Source organism: Stegostoma tigrinum, chromosome 24 (genome assembly GCF_030684315.1).
Source record: "Stegostoma tigrinum isolate sSteTig4 chromosome 24, sSteTig4.hap1, whole genome shotgun sequence".
NCBI lineage: Eukaryota > Metazoa > Chordata > Chondrichthyes > Orectolobiformes > Stegostomatidae > Stegostoma > Stegostoma tigrinum.
This window is the reverse complement of record NC_081377.1, coordinates 15,425,166-15,442,618: the sequence shown is the minus strand read 5'-3', so window position 1 is coordinate 15,442,618 and position 17,453 is coordinate 15,425,166. Positions and strand designations below refer to the sequence as shown.

The 17,453-nt window shown below is 40.9% G+C and overlaps 1 protein-coding gene across 1 annotated transcript in view; it reads right to left on the bottom strand.

The window, feature by feature from the left end:
• csmd2 (CUB and Sushi multiple domains 2) overlaps positions 1-17,453 on the bottom strand; it is a 1,700,996-nt gene that overhangs the window by 288,881 nt on the left and 1,394,662 nt on the right. The window contains exons 30-32 of the mRNA XM_048558072.2: positions 13,678-13,872; positions 8,616-8,732; positions 7,962-8,075 (exon numbers count right to left, since the gene is read on the bottom strand). Coding sequence (XP_048414029.2) covers positions 7,962-8,075; positions 8,616-8,732; positions 13,678-13,872 — 426 coding nt within the window. The remainder of the gene's footprint in view (positions 1-7,961; positions 8,076-8,615; positions 8,733-13,677; positions 13,873-17,453) is intronic.

The window sequence follows — 17,453 nt, the reverse complement described above, 5'->3', positions numbered from 1 at the left end:
GGGCTATTGATGCACATCTCCAACAGCTTATTGGCTGAAAATGTTTGTTGGCTTAGTAAGCATTTAAGTGAAGTGGTTATTTACATAAGAGATGACTGATGACAACAAAGTGTAGAGCTGGATGAACACAGCAGGCCAAGCAGCACCTTAGGAACACAAAAGCTGATGTTTCGGGCCTAGACCTTTCATCAGAAAAGATGATGGGGAGAGGGTTCTGAAATAAATAGGGAGGGGGTGAGGTGGAACGATAATGGATAGAGGAGAAGATAGGTGGAGAGGAGGCAGACAAGTTAAAGGGGTGGGGATGGAGCCTGTGGAGGAGAGGATAGGTGGGGAGGTGGGGAGGGGATAGGTCAGTCTGGGGAGGACGGACAGGTCAAGGGGGCGGGATGAGGTTGGTAGGTAGGAAATGGAGGTGCGGTTTGAGATGGAAGGAGGGGTTAGGTGGGAGGAACAACAGGTTAGGGAGGCAGGGATGAGCTGGGCTGGTTTTGGGATGCAGTGGGAGGAGGGGAGATTTTGAAGCTTGTGAAATCCACATTGATACCAATGGGCTGCAGGGTTCCCAAGAGGAATATGAGTTGCTGTTCCTGCAACCTACGGGTGGCATTGTTATGGCGCTGCAGGAGGGCCAGGATCGACATGTAGTCTAAGGAATGGGAGGGGGAGTTGAAATGTTTCGCGACTGGGAGGTGCAGTGTGTTCATCGAGCTTCACACTTCGTTATCTCGGGTTCTCCAGCATCTGCAGTTCCCATTATCTCATTGCTTATGATATTTGCTTTGAATCAATGACGTTCACTTTATTTTCCGGTAGTATCATCAAAAGCCTGGTAATTTAATTGTCTGCCAGGATGCTTCCTGATTCATGCCCAAGCCTACTAATAAGTGAGTTGGAATGAAAAGGCAAAGCCAAAAGGTGACAGCTGGGGGATATGAGTTGGCACTGAGTTTGGCATGGAGTCATGAAGAGCCTTGATGATGATTGGAGGTATATGAGATATATAGACCACGGGGATGAAATAACTTAATCTAAGATGGTATAGCAGTTATGGCAGGGCCATGGGGTACAGGTCTAAATGCAAATATCAACAAAAGGCAGTTGGGTGGGTCTTATAAAATATGGTCAATACAGCCAACTGGAGGGAAAGAATAAGAAGGTAATGTCAGGATTTAAAACCTTAGCATTTCTTGGTGCCAGAGTTACACAGTACACTAAACATATTGTCATAATTTTTCTAGAATAAGTATGTTTCGGGAATGGATCACACAAAACATAGAACATGGAACAGTGCAGCACAGTACAGGCCCTTCTGCCCACGATGTTGTGCCAACTTATTATCCTACTAAGATCAAACTACGCTGCACACCCTACATTATATTATCATCCATGTGCCTATCCAAGAGTCGCTTAAATGTCTCCAATTTATCTGACTCCAACAGTGTATTCCATGCACCCACCACCCTCTTTGTGAAGAATCTACCTCTGACGTCTCCCCCGTACCTTCCTCCAATCACCTTAAAATTATGTCCCCTTGTAATAATCATTTCGCCCTGGGAACACGTCTCTGGATATTCCCTCTATCTATGCCTTTCATCATCTTGTCTGTCTCTATCAAGTCACCTCTCATCCTTCTTCGCTCCAATGAAAAAGGCTTGAGCTCCCTCAACCTTTCCTAATAAGGCCTGCCCTCCAGTCCAGCAGCATCCTGATATATCTCTGCAGCCTCTCTAAATGTTCCACATCTTTCCGATAATGAGATGATTAGAACTGAACACTGTATTCCAAGTGTGGTCTAACCAGGGTTTTATAGAGCTGCAGCATAACTTTGCTGCCCTTAAAATCAATCCCCCTGCCAATGAAAGCCAACACACCATATGCCTTCTTTACAACCCTGTCAACTTGGGTAGCAACTTTGAGGGATCTATAGATGTCCACCCCAAGATCCCTCTGCTCCTCCACACTGCCAAGAATCCTGCCATTAACCCTGTATTCTGCATTCAAATTTGACCTTCCAAAATGAATCACTTCACACTTTTCTGGGTTAAATTCGATCTGCCACTTCTTCACCCAGCTGTGCATCCTGTCAATGTACCATTGCAACCTACAACAGCCCTCCATGCTGGCCACAAGTCTACCAAACTTCATGTCATCGGCATACTTACTAACCCAGCCAATTAAAAATGGTGAGATAACTAGGCGTGGTACGGGAAGAACACAGTAGGCCATCCCTGATGCTGCCTGGTCTGCTGTGTTCATCCTGCTCCACACCTTGTTGTCTCAGACTCTAGCATCGGCCGTTCCTACTATCTCTCTTAAAAATAGCATTGTGCATTTTGTCTGTTTGAAGCTACCACACATAAATGTGCCAGCAGAGAGAGTTTGCTAATAAATGGAATAACAATTTGAGAAAGATCTGTTTTTAAGAAATTTTGCAGTGACGTTGCCAAACGTATCCGACTGAATATGTAACCCTTTCTATTCCGAGTACATCAGGTGATGCCTGACCGCCAGGATTGTTCCAAAAATACTGATATCTCAAAATTTGGAAGCCAAGTTTAAAGTCAGCTGGACTCTGCAATTTGCAAACTGTACAGCTGAAACAGAGAGTTATCGTGCAACCAGGCCTTGGACAATCAACTTCCTGTTGAAACACAGATAGGCCTGGAACTGCCTAGCCATGTGCTAACAGCCAGATTGTTTCAGAATGAACCATTATTTCCACCTCCACTAGGCCTGCTTTGTTAGAAGAATGTTACACAAACTTGATGGCACCCAGCTCAGTGGTTAGCCAGAGACACAGTGTGACAAGGACAACACTTGGCAGTTGAAGGTCTAAACCATGTTCGGCAACCTTTAAATATGGGGAGTAATCACCTCATTAGATCTTTCTGCCCCTGCCTGAAGTTAGTATTGGACACAGGCCACAGAATCCCTGAGAAGGACATAAAGAGGGGGATAAATGGGCAACTTGGAGCCCCAGCTGTCTCTGTTATTGCACCTTCTTCAACAGCATCTCCAGGGAAAACCTTCAACTGACAGCTGAGCTGTACAACTTGGTGAACATCATCAGTTTGACCCAGAGAAACCGCCTCGGCCAGGTGAACCAAAGACCACAACTAACCCTCAGTGAGATGGAAATCCCAAATCGACAAACTGCAGATCCTGAAACATCAGCCAATCCTCAAAGACTGAGTAATGGCCTTTTCCAGATGAACAGAACGGACTACCAGTCCTTTCAGACAAATAATTCAAATACAGTGCTAGAGATCTACAGATCGGATGCATTCTCAGAAGCAGATGTCAGAGATAGATAGCTTGTGTAGATGAGAAAATGTTTACTTTGAGATTTAGAGACAACACAGTGTGCAACTAGAGGAACACAGTCGGTCAGGCAGCATTAGAGGGGCAGGAAAGTTGAGGTTTCAGGTTGTGACCCTTCCCAAAATGTCAATTTTCCTGCTCTTCTAATGCTGTCTGGACCTGTTGTGTTCTTCCACCCCCACACTGAGTTATTTCTGACTCCAGCATCTGCAGTTCTTGCTATCTCCTACTTAGATATTTAAGGCTGTTTACTAAAGAATCCTGTGAAGAGATTAGTAGAGTTTGGTCGCGTTTAATTAAAGTACGACAGTAGAGTCTGATAAATATTGTTTTCCTTGATAAAGTGTTCAATAAAGTTGTGTTGCATCTTCCCCTGATTCAGCCCCCTTTGCCTATGTCACTGTGTAACGCACTTGAGTTAGAAAAGGTTAGGGCAAACTAGTCAAGGTTAATCATGGTACATTTATATACCCTTTCCCCCTTCAACATAAGAACTTCACACAGACTGTTTGAATGAAAGTTTTAGAGTCATTGAGTTATACAGCACAGAAATAGACCCTTTGTTCCAACTTGTCCATGCCAACCAGATACTCTACACTGATCTAGTCCAGTTTGCCAGCATTTGGTCATTTCCCTCTAAATTCTTCCTATTCATGTACCCATCCAGATGCCTTTTAAATGTTGTAATTGTACCCAGCTTCACCACTTCCTCTGGCAGCTTGTTCCATTCACACACCACCCCCTGCATGAAAAAGTTTACCTTCAGGTCCCAAATTAATCTTTCTCCTCTCACCTTAGTCTAGTGCCCTTTAGTTTTGGATTCCCCTATCCTGGGAGAAAAGTCTTGGCTGTTCACCCTATCCATACCTCTCATAGCTTTATAAACCTATGGAAGATTTATTTTCTTTTCAAAGCCACAATTGTTCGATATGAAGAGAGCTTTTGTATTCTTAGCCTTGTTCCCAATGAATATGGGTACATAGTCCATAAAGTAATCCATTAATCAGAACAAACTAGCAGCATAACTAATGAGGTTGTTGTGAACTAGGTATATTCAGATTGATTTAGTAATGGTGTGATACTGAGGCTTGGTTACAGTACATCATGCAATCAGTCAATCATGTATTCGTGAGCTTTACACTGAGCTTCCCTATTTATACCTAAGCCAAAAGTACTTGAAGTTTCAATCATATGCTAACAAAGAGAAAGCATTCTATTCACCAGTACTGACATTTCTCACCTATAAACTGTAATAAATAAATGAATTAATTAGCTTTATTGTCACATGTACTCAAATGAGCACAGTGAGAAGTTCACAGTCGCCACATTACAGCACCATTTTAAGTCCAAAAGTACCAAGGTAAACAGCTTATAAACAATAACCTGCAACTATGCCATATCATTATGGTGGTAAAATAAACATTATACATTTTCATATTCCATCATCTGTTTTTAATATCAGAGACTTACAATACAAAGAGCAAAAAACACATGAAACAGCTTTTAAAAAGGAAACCTGGTAATAAATGGATGCAGTGATCACCTTGGCCACTGTAGAATAAATAAAACTGTCTGAACTGAAAATATCCCTTTCACCAAAAGAGAATAGATCCAGTCATTGTGAAGATTCATAGAACAGAATCTCGACAGTGTGGAAACAGGCCTTTTGCGACCAAAAGTCCACACCGCCTGTCTGAAGAGAATCCCACCCAGACCCATTCCCCCAATTTCCCATGTCTAACCCACCTAACCTAAACATGGGCACTATGGGCAATTTATCACGGCCAATCCACCTACCTTGCACATCTTTGGACTGCGGGAGGAAACCCACACAGACGCAGGGAGAACGTGCAAACTCCACACTGACAACCGCCCAAGGCTGGATTCAAACCCAGGTCCCTGATGCAATGAGGTAGCAGTGACAGCCGCTGTGCTGCCCAAACCTAAGATGTGAAGTCATATTTTCTAACATTATACCTGCATAAGCTTCACATATTGGAAATGAAGGACTTGCCTACAATTGCCCAAAATTGAAACAATTACCCCAGACATAAGAATATACAAATCAGCCAAATTTTGAACAACTGCTTTGACAAAACACTGGAGATAGATTTGGAACAGCAGAACTGGAGGATGTGTTCACTCCTTGTTCTTGCTCCAGAAGGACAATGCAACTGCTGATAACACAATTGGAGAAATGCCTGAACACTAAGAACTCAAATCGCATCTGCAATACGCACTGCTGATGCCAACCAAGGTCACCACTAACTCAGCACGGACTAAGGTTGATATTTTATACCTCCAAAATACCCCAAGGATTTTGAACCACGTATTCCCTTTACTTCCCTCTCGTACTGGAGACGACCATCTTTTCAAGCTTTGTACTTTTATTCTTGTGACAGAATGGATCTTAGAAGGCTTTGAGCAACGTGAACTACGGTGAGACGTGTAGCAGCAATGAGACGGATGTCCAAAAGGGCACATCTAGAGGTGAAGTTTATCTTGCTCCAGCTTGTATGTTTTTCACAAGCAATGTGGCAAGATTCTCGCTAGGTAGCAGTGAGATGCCAATTGATGGGGACTAGCACTTGTTAAATGCTTTGTTAATATCACAACTCACCACATTAATATTCAGTTTTCCACCTTACAACTTGCCAAGTGAGCTAGCTGTTGGAAAAACTTGACAAGGAAACTAGAACTGGTATCTAACAGATTCAGCTCTCCGCTTGTTCCAAATGACTCATATGTCATCTGTGACTAAACAACCACTAGGACATGATCAATGGGCACCAGCAGCATGCACTCCTCCTCCAGAATCAACACATCACAAACATTCTGGCACTTCTACTGTTCACTGGCAGTACAATCTGAAAGCACAGACTCACGTTGCAGGGTGTTCCAGTAACTAGATTGAAAGGCTGCAGTTTTGCACACAGGGACAGGCACGCAACTTGCAGACTCGAACAGATGGATAGACCTCTAAGATGGTCTCAGTAAAGACTAACTGCAGTGAGACTTAATGATTCTTGTAATGCAATCCTTTTGCAATAATAGTCAACTTGCTGTTTTCTTAATTATTCGCCATGACTATGTGCTATTATTTTATGTTCCTTGGGCAAGTACACCCAGGCCTGTCATACTTCCAACTGGTAAAAGTTTCATGCCTTTTAAAGGGCATTCTGTTCTCTATTCTTCTCACTGAAATGAACAGATCATACCTCCTGATATCATATTTTGTTTGCCACCTTGATTCTGTCTGACTTAACTGTTTGCACCCTCTTCACAGCTTACATTCCTCTTTGGCTTTGCATTATCATTTGACAATTTTGGGACAGACTTTACCGAGAATATTACTTGTGGTCAGGTTAAGAATGCAGCTATGCATGAGTGTGAAAGCTCACCAGTGGCAGGAACCTTGCCTTGAGGGAAAAAAAAACTTTACAAGGTTGGTGTACTTAAATTATGTAGTCCGACTGATATCAAAACAAATCTAGACAGCTGTCTCACATAATACCCAATGCTGCTGCCAATAACTGCACATATATTGCTGGCCCCCAATCAACCATCGGACCATCATTTTGGACTTAGGAACAGAGTCTTCAATCTGATCACAGGCAATTTGCTCCGATGACTGCAATCTTCCTTGTCGGACATGATGTTGATTAAGATAATGTACCTTTTGTGCAGGATGACACACAAGGTACACAGATTGTTCTCAACCTATTTCAGTTGTGTTGTGGTAAATCTCAAAGCAACAGATGTGAAAAATGCTCGCAAGTGGAGTTCCAACATTCAGATAACTGTATACAAGAAGCCTTGCTTTCATAATTTGTGATATTAATAGTTTTATAGATTAGATTGTGCACATTTTACACTGTATTCTATTGTATCAGCAAACAAGAAAGTAGGTTAACTAGATGCTCAATTTACCAATGAATTTTACTAGTCTGTGCTGTTGTGACAGTGGTAATTATGGATCAATTATAAATGAATTAATTTACTGTTTGTTATTAAGAAGTGGTGATGAAAACTAATGGAGTTTTTCTCCCACGTTACCACAGAGAAACATCAGTCACGCCTGCAGTAAGATTATACCATGTAATTACATTGCAGTGACCTGATATCACATCATTTGATCTGTACTTGCCACTCAGTCACTCCCACTGTACTGAGTCCGTAACAATCACTCTCACTGCACAAGACATTGCACTGGTCCCTCACACTGTGCTAATATTACATTTGTCATTTGCAATGCACCAGGTTATTGAAACCACAAAGATATAATATTTGGCACAGGGCTTGTTATAGCTCTGCAATTCAGTGGGTTCTGCTATAATGTGTATTTCTCCAACATGAATTGGCTTTAGCGTGACTGAAGAATTTAGACCACTATTGGTAGAATGTGAGCTTTCCTTGCCAATATTGGCTATAACGCAATTCTGGCCCCATTAGTTTAAATGACACAACTATTATGCGCTTTTCTTATAATGTAAGATCACACGAGAGCAGAACTATTGCGTTGTAACAGAACCGAATGTAGTTGCTATCTTTTGCCACTTTACACATTTCAATTAATGAAACAGAGTATACAATCATACTGCTAGAGCTATGTTGTTTCTTAAGTGGTTTGAAAATACCTGTATGGGAGCCAGAGAGCGAGCTGAGGAGTCGCGAGTGTTGAGTTGGGCCATCATGCACTTCCACCACATCATTCAGTGCCGTTTGAAAGTATGTAAACTGGCCAAATACCACTACAGAGGGAAAATAAATCATACTAATTAATCAAATTTACAAGATTAACAGTCAAATGTAATTAGCACAGTTCTGTTTCATGGCCTGTGACATTTGCAAGCATCAGTATCAGTTTACAATCAGACCAATTTAGAACAAGGCACACCAACAAAATTCAAAACAAGAAGTCTAAACTGATTCTATTAACAATTCTCAACAATTTTCTAATAACTTCTATATTTGTGCAAGGGCTAAGGAAAGGAGAAAATGGTTAGTTCAAGGATGCAAATAATATAGGTTAATGCATGACTCAGAGTGCTACTGGTGAGTCTTTTATGAACCCAAAGCTAATTTAACTATTAAATGGGAGGATAAGAGGAAATGTAAATGGCTCCTTAATAACAGACAAGAACAGAAACACTGTGCTGAAAATGCATCCTGATAGCAGGTCATCTTTATCAAAAATGGAAGAGGAACCATGCAATGGAAATGTACACTTACATCGTTAATGAGGAATCAATTAACTCAGGCAAGGTTATATCAATGAGAATAGTCCATACCAAAGTTCTTAGGCACAATAATGGAATATAAACATGTCTGTCCACCAGTGTAGTTCTTTGGGTAGTTCGGAGACAAAATGACACCTTCTGATACAGAGTATTGACCTCCACATGGAGCTGGAAAATAAAGTGGAAAACTCATTACAAAAATGTCAAGAAATGTAACATTTATACTGTCTGATGTGGTGTAATGGATCTTCTCTTTGACTGACAGAGGTTATAAATTCATAACTCATTATTCTAGTATACATAACAATTGATCCAAATGTGGCAGTCTGTGGAAATTCATTCCATCAAATTGCAATGGACCTAAAAGGAGAATAGTTGCCTATAACTCCTACATCAAAGGCTTGCGACGGCCCCAGGCTGCCCAACTTCAGAGGAACTGCTACTGTTCAGCAGATCAAGAAACAATGTCACCAATCTTTCTGAGGAGGAAAACTCCTTGATATTATCGCCACAGCCTTTTCCATCACTCGAGGTATATTTCTCTTCCCTAGCTTTCAGCAAAACTCAGCACAGCTTGAAAAGTTGATGAATGATTTCAATGCACACAGTGACTAATTTGGATAAGAAAGTATAAATTTGAGCTCAAGTTTTTTAAAAAATGAAATACATAAGTTAAAACTCAAGTCCCATCTGGCAGTGTTCACTGATCCCTGCAGCCTTTCCCTAATGGCATGACAAATATTTGAAATTTCTCAGTTGAAATGACACATGTCCAATCACCCCAAAGTTTTTAAATGAAGAGATTCATAGAAAATTGATTGTCTTGTTTAAATTCCACCCTTCTACAGAATAGCAATTGCTTGTCATTTGGTGTGGCACAGTGGTTAGCACTGCTTATTCATAACACCAGGACTGGGTTCGATTCCAGTGTTGACTGACTGTGGAGTTTGCCTGTTCTCTCTGCGTCCTTCATGAGCTCCAGTTTCCTCCCAAAGTTCAAAGAAATGCAGGTAAGGTGGATTGTCCTTGCTAAATTGTCGACATAGTATCCAGGGATGTAGAAGATGGGTGGGTTATACACTGTAAATGTGGGTTACAGGGATGGGGTGGTTCTGGGTGGGATGTTCTTCAGAAGATCAATGCTGACTCAATGGGTCGAGTGACCACTTTCTGCACTGTAGGGGTTCTATGATCTTGCAATATGTCAAATGGAGAAAGCTTACACTGTAACCCCAGATAAGAGGCTATTGCTGGTCATACCAAGCATCTGTTTAGAATAATTAGCTCTCATTATCATAAACAGAGGTGCTGCATCATGTATTCAGAAACAGAATCATGTTAAAATAAATGACAATCATGAAGGAAATAATGACACCAAGAAGAGACAAATTTCCAGGATTGAATGTTTCCATCCCAGGGTTTAAACAAAGTTGGGAAAAATGGCAGATCGCTTAACACTAGTCTTCGAAAGTTCTTTCAAGCTGGGGTCAGCTCTTTGAGAATGGAGAAACTGTACAAGTCAATCTATTGTTGAAGAAAGTGCAAACTGGGGAATGATAAGCCAGTAAGCCTGACATCTGCTGTCAGGAAGCTACTGGAGTCCATAATTATGAATAGGGTGACTGAACATCTTGAAAATTTTCAGCTGATTAGAGACTGCCAGCTTCAATTGGTAAAGAGTAGGTACTACCTGTTGAGCCTGATTGGGTTTATGAAGAAGCAACTGAAATAATGGATATAGATTTTAATCATATAGCCTTCCAGAAGGCCGAAGATGAAGTCCGTTGTAAGAGACAGTTTGATGAAGTTGAAACTCTTGGAATACAGAGCAAAGTACTGTCCTGGTTAGGAAAGTGGTCAAGTAGCAGAGAGCATTCAACATAAAGCACAGGCTCTCAAACTGTTTGCATGTCATGAGTGGTATCCCACAAAGATATGTACTGAAGCTTCAAATATTCACCATATGTATTAATAAGAGTAATAATAGATGATCATTGCTATTCATCATCTATTAATAGTAATCCATAACCAAGTTTCTGACGCCACAATGATAAAATTGTGGATGAAGCACAAAATTATAAGCAGACATTAATACATTGTCAATGGGTAAATCTGTGGCAAATAGATTTCAATGTACTTCAATGTCAGGCCATCCACTTGGGGCTTAAAAAGAGGATAACAGGATTTGTCCAAATGATGCAAAATTAGAAGGAATGGAGGTCCAGTGTCTTGGAGTCTCCACACACAGGTGTTAAAAAAGAACTTTGAAAAGAGACAGAAAATTGTCAAAATGTCTGATGGAATGTTACTTTTTCTTTCTAGAGAATGAAAATACAAGGGGTTAGAGGTTATGCTTGAGCAATCTGTTGCCCTGTTTCAGAGCACTGCAAGACCATACAGCACTGAGAGGTTTTCTGATCTCTATACTTATATTGGCCTTGAAGGAATGCAGTATAGGTTTACGTGAATAATGCATAGAGTCAGGGGTTTTATGGCAGAAATTACAAAAACTAGGGGCAGTACAGTGGGTCAGTGGTTAGCACTCCAGCCTCACTGTGCCAGGAACCTGGATTCAATTCCACCCTCGGGTTTCCTCCCACAGTCCAAGGGTGTGCAGGCTAGGTGGATTGACCATGCTAAATTGCCCAAGATGTTTAGGGATGTGTAGATTAGATGGATAATAGGGGATAGGGGTCTGGGTGGAATGCCCTGAAGGTCGGTATGGACTTGTTGGGCCGAAGGGCCATTTTCCACACTGTAGGGATTCTATTCTATGAATTATTTAATTCCATTATTAACACTGCTGCAATGAGATTAAGAAGTGATTTGATTGATGTTTTCGAGATATTATGAACACATGGAGAGAAACTGTCTTGCAAGTCAAGAAACCAGAACAATGAGGTTTCTTCTAAAAATAAGAGCAAATCTTTCAGATAAGAAAACATTTCTACACATGAAAGATCATACAAATGTGGAACTCTTCTCTGCAAATGCAATTAACGCAAACTAGATCCACAATGAATTTAAACAGGAGGTTTATATAATAAGGGAAACGAGACCAAACACATATGTGAAATTAGATCGGATATCAGCCATGACTTCAATAAACATGCTGGATAGATTCAGTGACCTCCCCTTGTTTCCATGGTTAGTGTGCTCACTTTGAAATGTGTCAGCACAAATGTTCAAAGTGCAGGCTGAACAATGGCATCAGTAAATATTAAAACATTTATCTACTATCACAATTATTCTGGTTTCAAATGTTCACTAAGTGCCAAAATTAATTATAAATTCATTATGCGATTTGTTAGGAAGCCAGGTTTAAAAGGACAGTAATGTTTCTGAACTAATAAACATAATAAAAATACCTGATCATATCTTTCAAATATTAAAGTCGAATAGTCAGATTAAAATTTAGATCATGATTATAGTTGAAGCTGCATTGCAAACAAGTTGATGCTCAAAATAAGTGTAAAATGACAAAATTAGTAGAATTAGTAAATTAGTAGAAAGTAATTTTCATTTATATTTTCATGCCATTTATATTCACAACTCAGGAACTTCTCAATATAATAGCATATCCTTCTGGGGGGTATCATTGAGTGTGCCAGCATCTTATGAAATCCAAGCTAAAAATATTGAATTAAATACCCTATTCCTCATGACTGGGTAACTCAGCTTTCATGGAAAAAAAAGGAGAAGAAGCACAGGATAAATGTTAGGTACTTTAACCAATAAAACAGCAGAAACAAAGGGCCAATCATTCAAATCTAACAGAAAAAAAAATCAAAATGAAAAATGCAAATTTGAGGAAAATTGACCATTAGGGTTTTGGAGTAAGAAAGATGATGAATGACAATAATGTTTCCCAATAATCCTAGTTTCCAAACTGGGGTTAGGGCAAGTATTTCAACTGTAATCTTACAAACCTGACAGAAGTAACCTGAAGAAATGACACATTGCAGGAATGTGAAGGGCATCAGTAGAAATCTCAGAAAACATTGCAGCCACTGATAACAGTTTAATTTAAAAAAACCATGAATGGTATGACTGATTGGTTTTCTGGTAAGTACTGTTTGAACTTTCATAGTTATTTTCTATGTAAGATGGTGGGAATAGATGCACTACGCAGTCATCGATCCTTGCTCATGGGTATTTTTCTCAGGTCTCCAATAGGGTTCCACCCAATCAATATTGGTCACCAACAGAGAATGGCTACTTGATCTTTTTGAATAATCTTTGAGTGCATCATACACTTCTGAGCCAAGAGGCACAATTACTGAATGTTACTGACCTGTTCTGTAGTTTTAACTTGGGAAACAAATGCACACAAAGTAAAACAAGTAATTCTTGCATTCACAACATCAGTGGGAATGTGGCCGAGCAGATCAGCCATCCATTTTAGAACTATCTCGTTTTGCTGGCACAGAATGGAAACTCGGTAAGTTGGGTAACAAATGCAAATGATATATTACATAAAATTACTGATTCTTGGTTATTGGTTATTGTGGAGATTTGTCAGCAGCTAAAGATGGATCAAGCAGGATGCAGGACTGTATCAACAAATAATACGGATCTTTTATCAATCAATTGCTCCATGCTTTATTCTTTTTTTCGTACAGCTCCATCTATGAGCGTTGCTCGGTATGGCAGCTATAAGTGAACAATGTACAAAAATTGCATTTCAAAATATTACAACATGTCAATTACCACCCATGTGGTGAAGGCAGGAAAAAACATCCAAGATCTCTCTTGTGATTGAAACCTCATTACCGACCGTGCTATTCAAATAATTAATGAGGATATATTAATTGTTAGAAAAAACAGATTAAAGGAAACATTGCTGCTTTGATGAACCTTCAAAAGATCCATCCACAGCAAAATTTATAAACAGTAGAGCTGCCTGGCACTTTGGTATTGAATGGTCTATGCCACACTGGCCTTTGCAAAACCAGAAAGGAAATGTATTTTGAAATGGAATGGACAGGATGGAACAAGACTATTATAAAAAATACCTTTCCATACAGTAATGAAATAATAGTTGCTGCCAAGTAAATTGCATTTTGGTACAACTTGAACTGGCTTGAACTTTTCTACATGTTGGGGCAGTTACCTGAACAGGACGGAACAGGCTTGTTCCAGGAAGGTTTTCCATCTGCTCCCACGATGCAAGTCAGAGTTGAATAGCCAACAATTTCATAGCCACTGTCACAGTAAAAAGTCACGGTGGATCCAAGCTTGAGGTGTGTCCCCACCCTTGTCCCATTCTTGATGGTTCCAGGATCAAAGCAAGATTCTCTGGGGTTCTCTTTAACAACAAAAAAGTACAGTAAAATTGTTAATTCATGTGCTGTTTACTTACTGGCAACAGTTAATAGCATTAAGTTTTGTTGATGACAAACTCTGCAAAGCCCATGTTGACTTTAGCTGTATTATTAAAAGCAATTTTTTTAGATTACAACATTAACAACTAAAACTAAACAGGCCCATCGGGCAATCCATTTCCAGCACATTCTGACCTGCAAGGTAGTGGTACTAACACAATTTTCTTCCATGTTTCTCAGTCTGATGGTAGCAGCCAATTGGTTTGGGGAGATGGCAGAAGATTCAGAGCCAATAATACAAAGACACATACTTCTGTGGCACTTGCACAATTTCAGGGTGCACAGCAGCACTCACTAGGCAAGAAAATACTCTTTAGAATAGTACCCACATCTGTAAATACATTCTTACACTGGTAAGCCTCATCATCAGCAGATCAAATTCAAATGTTCTTTCTAAAAACAAATTTCCATGGCCTCACCTCCTTCTGCTCCAGCATCTCTAAATCTCCAGGTCTGCTTTCAGCCCTCCTTCTCTTGGTGCCTGAGTATTCCTCGTTGGTGTGCCACCAATTTGAGGAATGTCTAACTGTTTAAGGACTACTGTCTGGAAGACCTTGTTATAATCATCTGTCCAGGTATTTCCTCAACTGAACATTTTACTTAGGTCTGTACTGTCACTGACTCATTCTCATGATCTTCGCGTCTGCCAGAGGAACAGTCATAGAAAGTAAGCACCATACTGCTGTTGACTGATCAGGGTAAAAATTCTGAGACAGCAAAGCTAGCACTATCAGATCATCTGAGTGCAAGCTCCATGAGTGCAGATATAGTCATGTTCATGGGTATGTCCTATGCATGGTCAGATAGGTCAAAACAGGATACAATGCACCCCATGCTTTTGTTACATCAAAAAAGCACAATACCTGTACAAGGGCTAGCAAGAACTGCAGATGCTGGAGTCAGGGATAATGCAGTGTGGAGCTGGAGGAATACAGCAGATCAGGCAGCATCAGAGGAACAAGAAAGTTTATGTTTCAGGTCAGATCCTTCTTCAGAAATGGGGAGGGGGAAGGGAGCTCAGAAATAAATAGAGAGGAGGGGTGGGGCTGCAGCTGGGGAAGGGTAGGTGGGATGGTGATAAGTGAGTGCAGGTAGGCAGTATGTGGATTGGTCAGAGAGGTGGGAGGAGTGGATAGGTGGGACAGAAGATGGACAGGTTGTGCCAGGTCAAAGTGGTGGGGATGAGAGGGAGATTTGGTCATGGGATGAGGCCGGGGTGGTGGGGAGATTTTGAAACTGTTAAAGTCCACACTGAGACCATTGGGTTGTAGGCTCCCGAGGTGGAATACAAGGTGCTGCATCTCCAGTTTGTGGGTGGCGTCATTGGGACACTGGAGGAGGCCCAGGATGGACATGTCACCCAGGGAGCAGGAGGGGGAGTTAAAATGGTTCGCGAGCGGAAGGTAGTGTTGTTTGTCGGGACAGAGTGCAGATGCTTTACAAAACGGTCTCTGAGTCTCTCCTTGGTCTCACCGATGTAGATGTACAAATTCCTTTTGCCTGCAGAAGGCTGGGCTTTGAATATCTGTAGCTTGGGGCAAACATTTGTGAGCCACATTGTGAGCCTGAATGATAAATTATATTTCCTGTTATTGTAATTTGTGGCACACTCGGGAATGTTCGTTAAGTCTTACAAAATAACGTATCCATATCTAATGTTGGAAGTGTAGTTTTGTAACTATGGGCATGCTGAGGAGAAGCAATACTCCACCAGTTGGAAAGAGACAAAGGTACATGCTGTTTGATGCAAGCTGCCAGTCATTGACAACAAAAACAGAAGTTGCTGGAAAAGCTGAGCAGGTCCAGCAGCATCTGTGAAGACAAATCAGAGTTAATGCTTTGGATCCAGTGACACTTTGTCAGAAAACACCAGTCATTGAGATGTATGGCCTACGCACATGGCATCACACTGGCACCGAAACTCTCATATCATGTTGCATATTGGAGTGGTCGGTAGAACATCTTTTTGGCTGGATGACAACATTCTGTTCATAGAGAAGCCCTTCTTGTAGTCACATGGTGGACTTGAAGTGACTTGCTTCTCACAAAATCTCACATTCGAGTTGGTGTTGGGGGAGGGGGGTGGAAGTGCCTCACTACCATTTTCCCTGCATGTCGTGTCTACATGAATTGTTTGTACTGGTCAACGTCACAAATAGGCAGGAGTGACCTGCAAGATGCTGTGGTGTGCTGCTGCTTCAGAGACTCCAACAATGCTAGTTCCTGATCATTGGCAGGAGCCGGGGTGAGGACATTCAAGGACACAATGACTTCACTTGCTGGCTGGCAGAAGGCAATGGTGAATGATGTTGCATGTTGGCCATTCTTCCAGTTCAAGGACACAAACTTGGTTAACCAATCATCTGGTTTCATGCAATTTCCTGCAGCAATTGTGGTCTTACACATCCAGGTTGTTCCTTCCTCCGTGGGTGTTGCAGGTACGATCTCCATTCCATTTCTGGTCCTCACTCCGCTCTTTTGCCCTTCTCATGACCTGGCACCACCCTTACAAGTGAGTTTGTAAATCCTCATTGCTACTTGACCCAATCTCTGAAAACCTTAATGCTCACTACAGCTGTCACCTTATTTAAACTTAGCTTCAGTCTGAACAATTTGTGACAGCCTCTTTCCCCTATGACCCCAAACCTCTGCACCCATTGAGTATGAGCAATTCTCTCATGGGCCTTCTTTGCTCAGCCAATGGTACCCATGCACAAATGGCTGAATGCCTCTCACAGGTCTGCTGCCTTTTATTGAACAAAGCTCACTGCTGTGTTGCCACCTCCCCGTATCTGGACTGTTCATGTTCCATTGTGCAAACCTTCAGCAAACATTGTGTACTTCCACAAGAATTCCAAACTGGTTTTTGAGGAGCTGACAACAAACTCATTAATAAAATCAACCATTTATTCAAAGCAGGGAGTTTTCTGGATCTGGTCTCCCCCTCTCTTGAGTCAAATCACTGATGGCAACAATAATGACCTTCAATTGGTAGACTGGCAATAATTCTCATTAGTACCCACCCATGAACTCATTCCATTGGGGGTGGGGTGGCCTATAATTCTGCCCATTATTCAAATGTAATTGGTGTTGTCAGTGAAGGAGCCAAAAACTGAATAGAGGAGTTACTGACCACGTGACAGCTGAAATATTATCAGGGAATATTGCCATTAATACTTGAATTCTTTCTTTAATCATTAAAATTCTGACAGACAATTAACAATGGTCATATCACTCATATGTACTTTCTTATGGAGAAAAGGTTTTTTAAAATGAAAAATCACCAGCAAGTGAAAAGTAGAAAGGATTATTGCAGTCAGTCTCAGCTTTTATTAAAGGTGGATCAATAAAAAGAACCATCGCAACTAGATTATTTCCTTTGTAGATGTCTGATGTTGAATATGTTTAAAACAGAATATAGTAACAAAATTCATTCAACAAAACCATTTGGTATTTGTACTTTTGGTCTGAATTTTCCATAGTTGGTAACGCAGAGGGAGGGAAA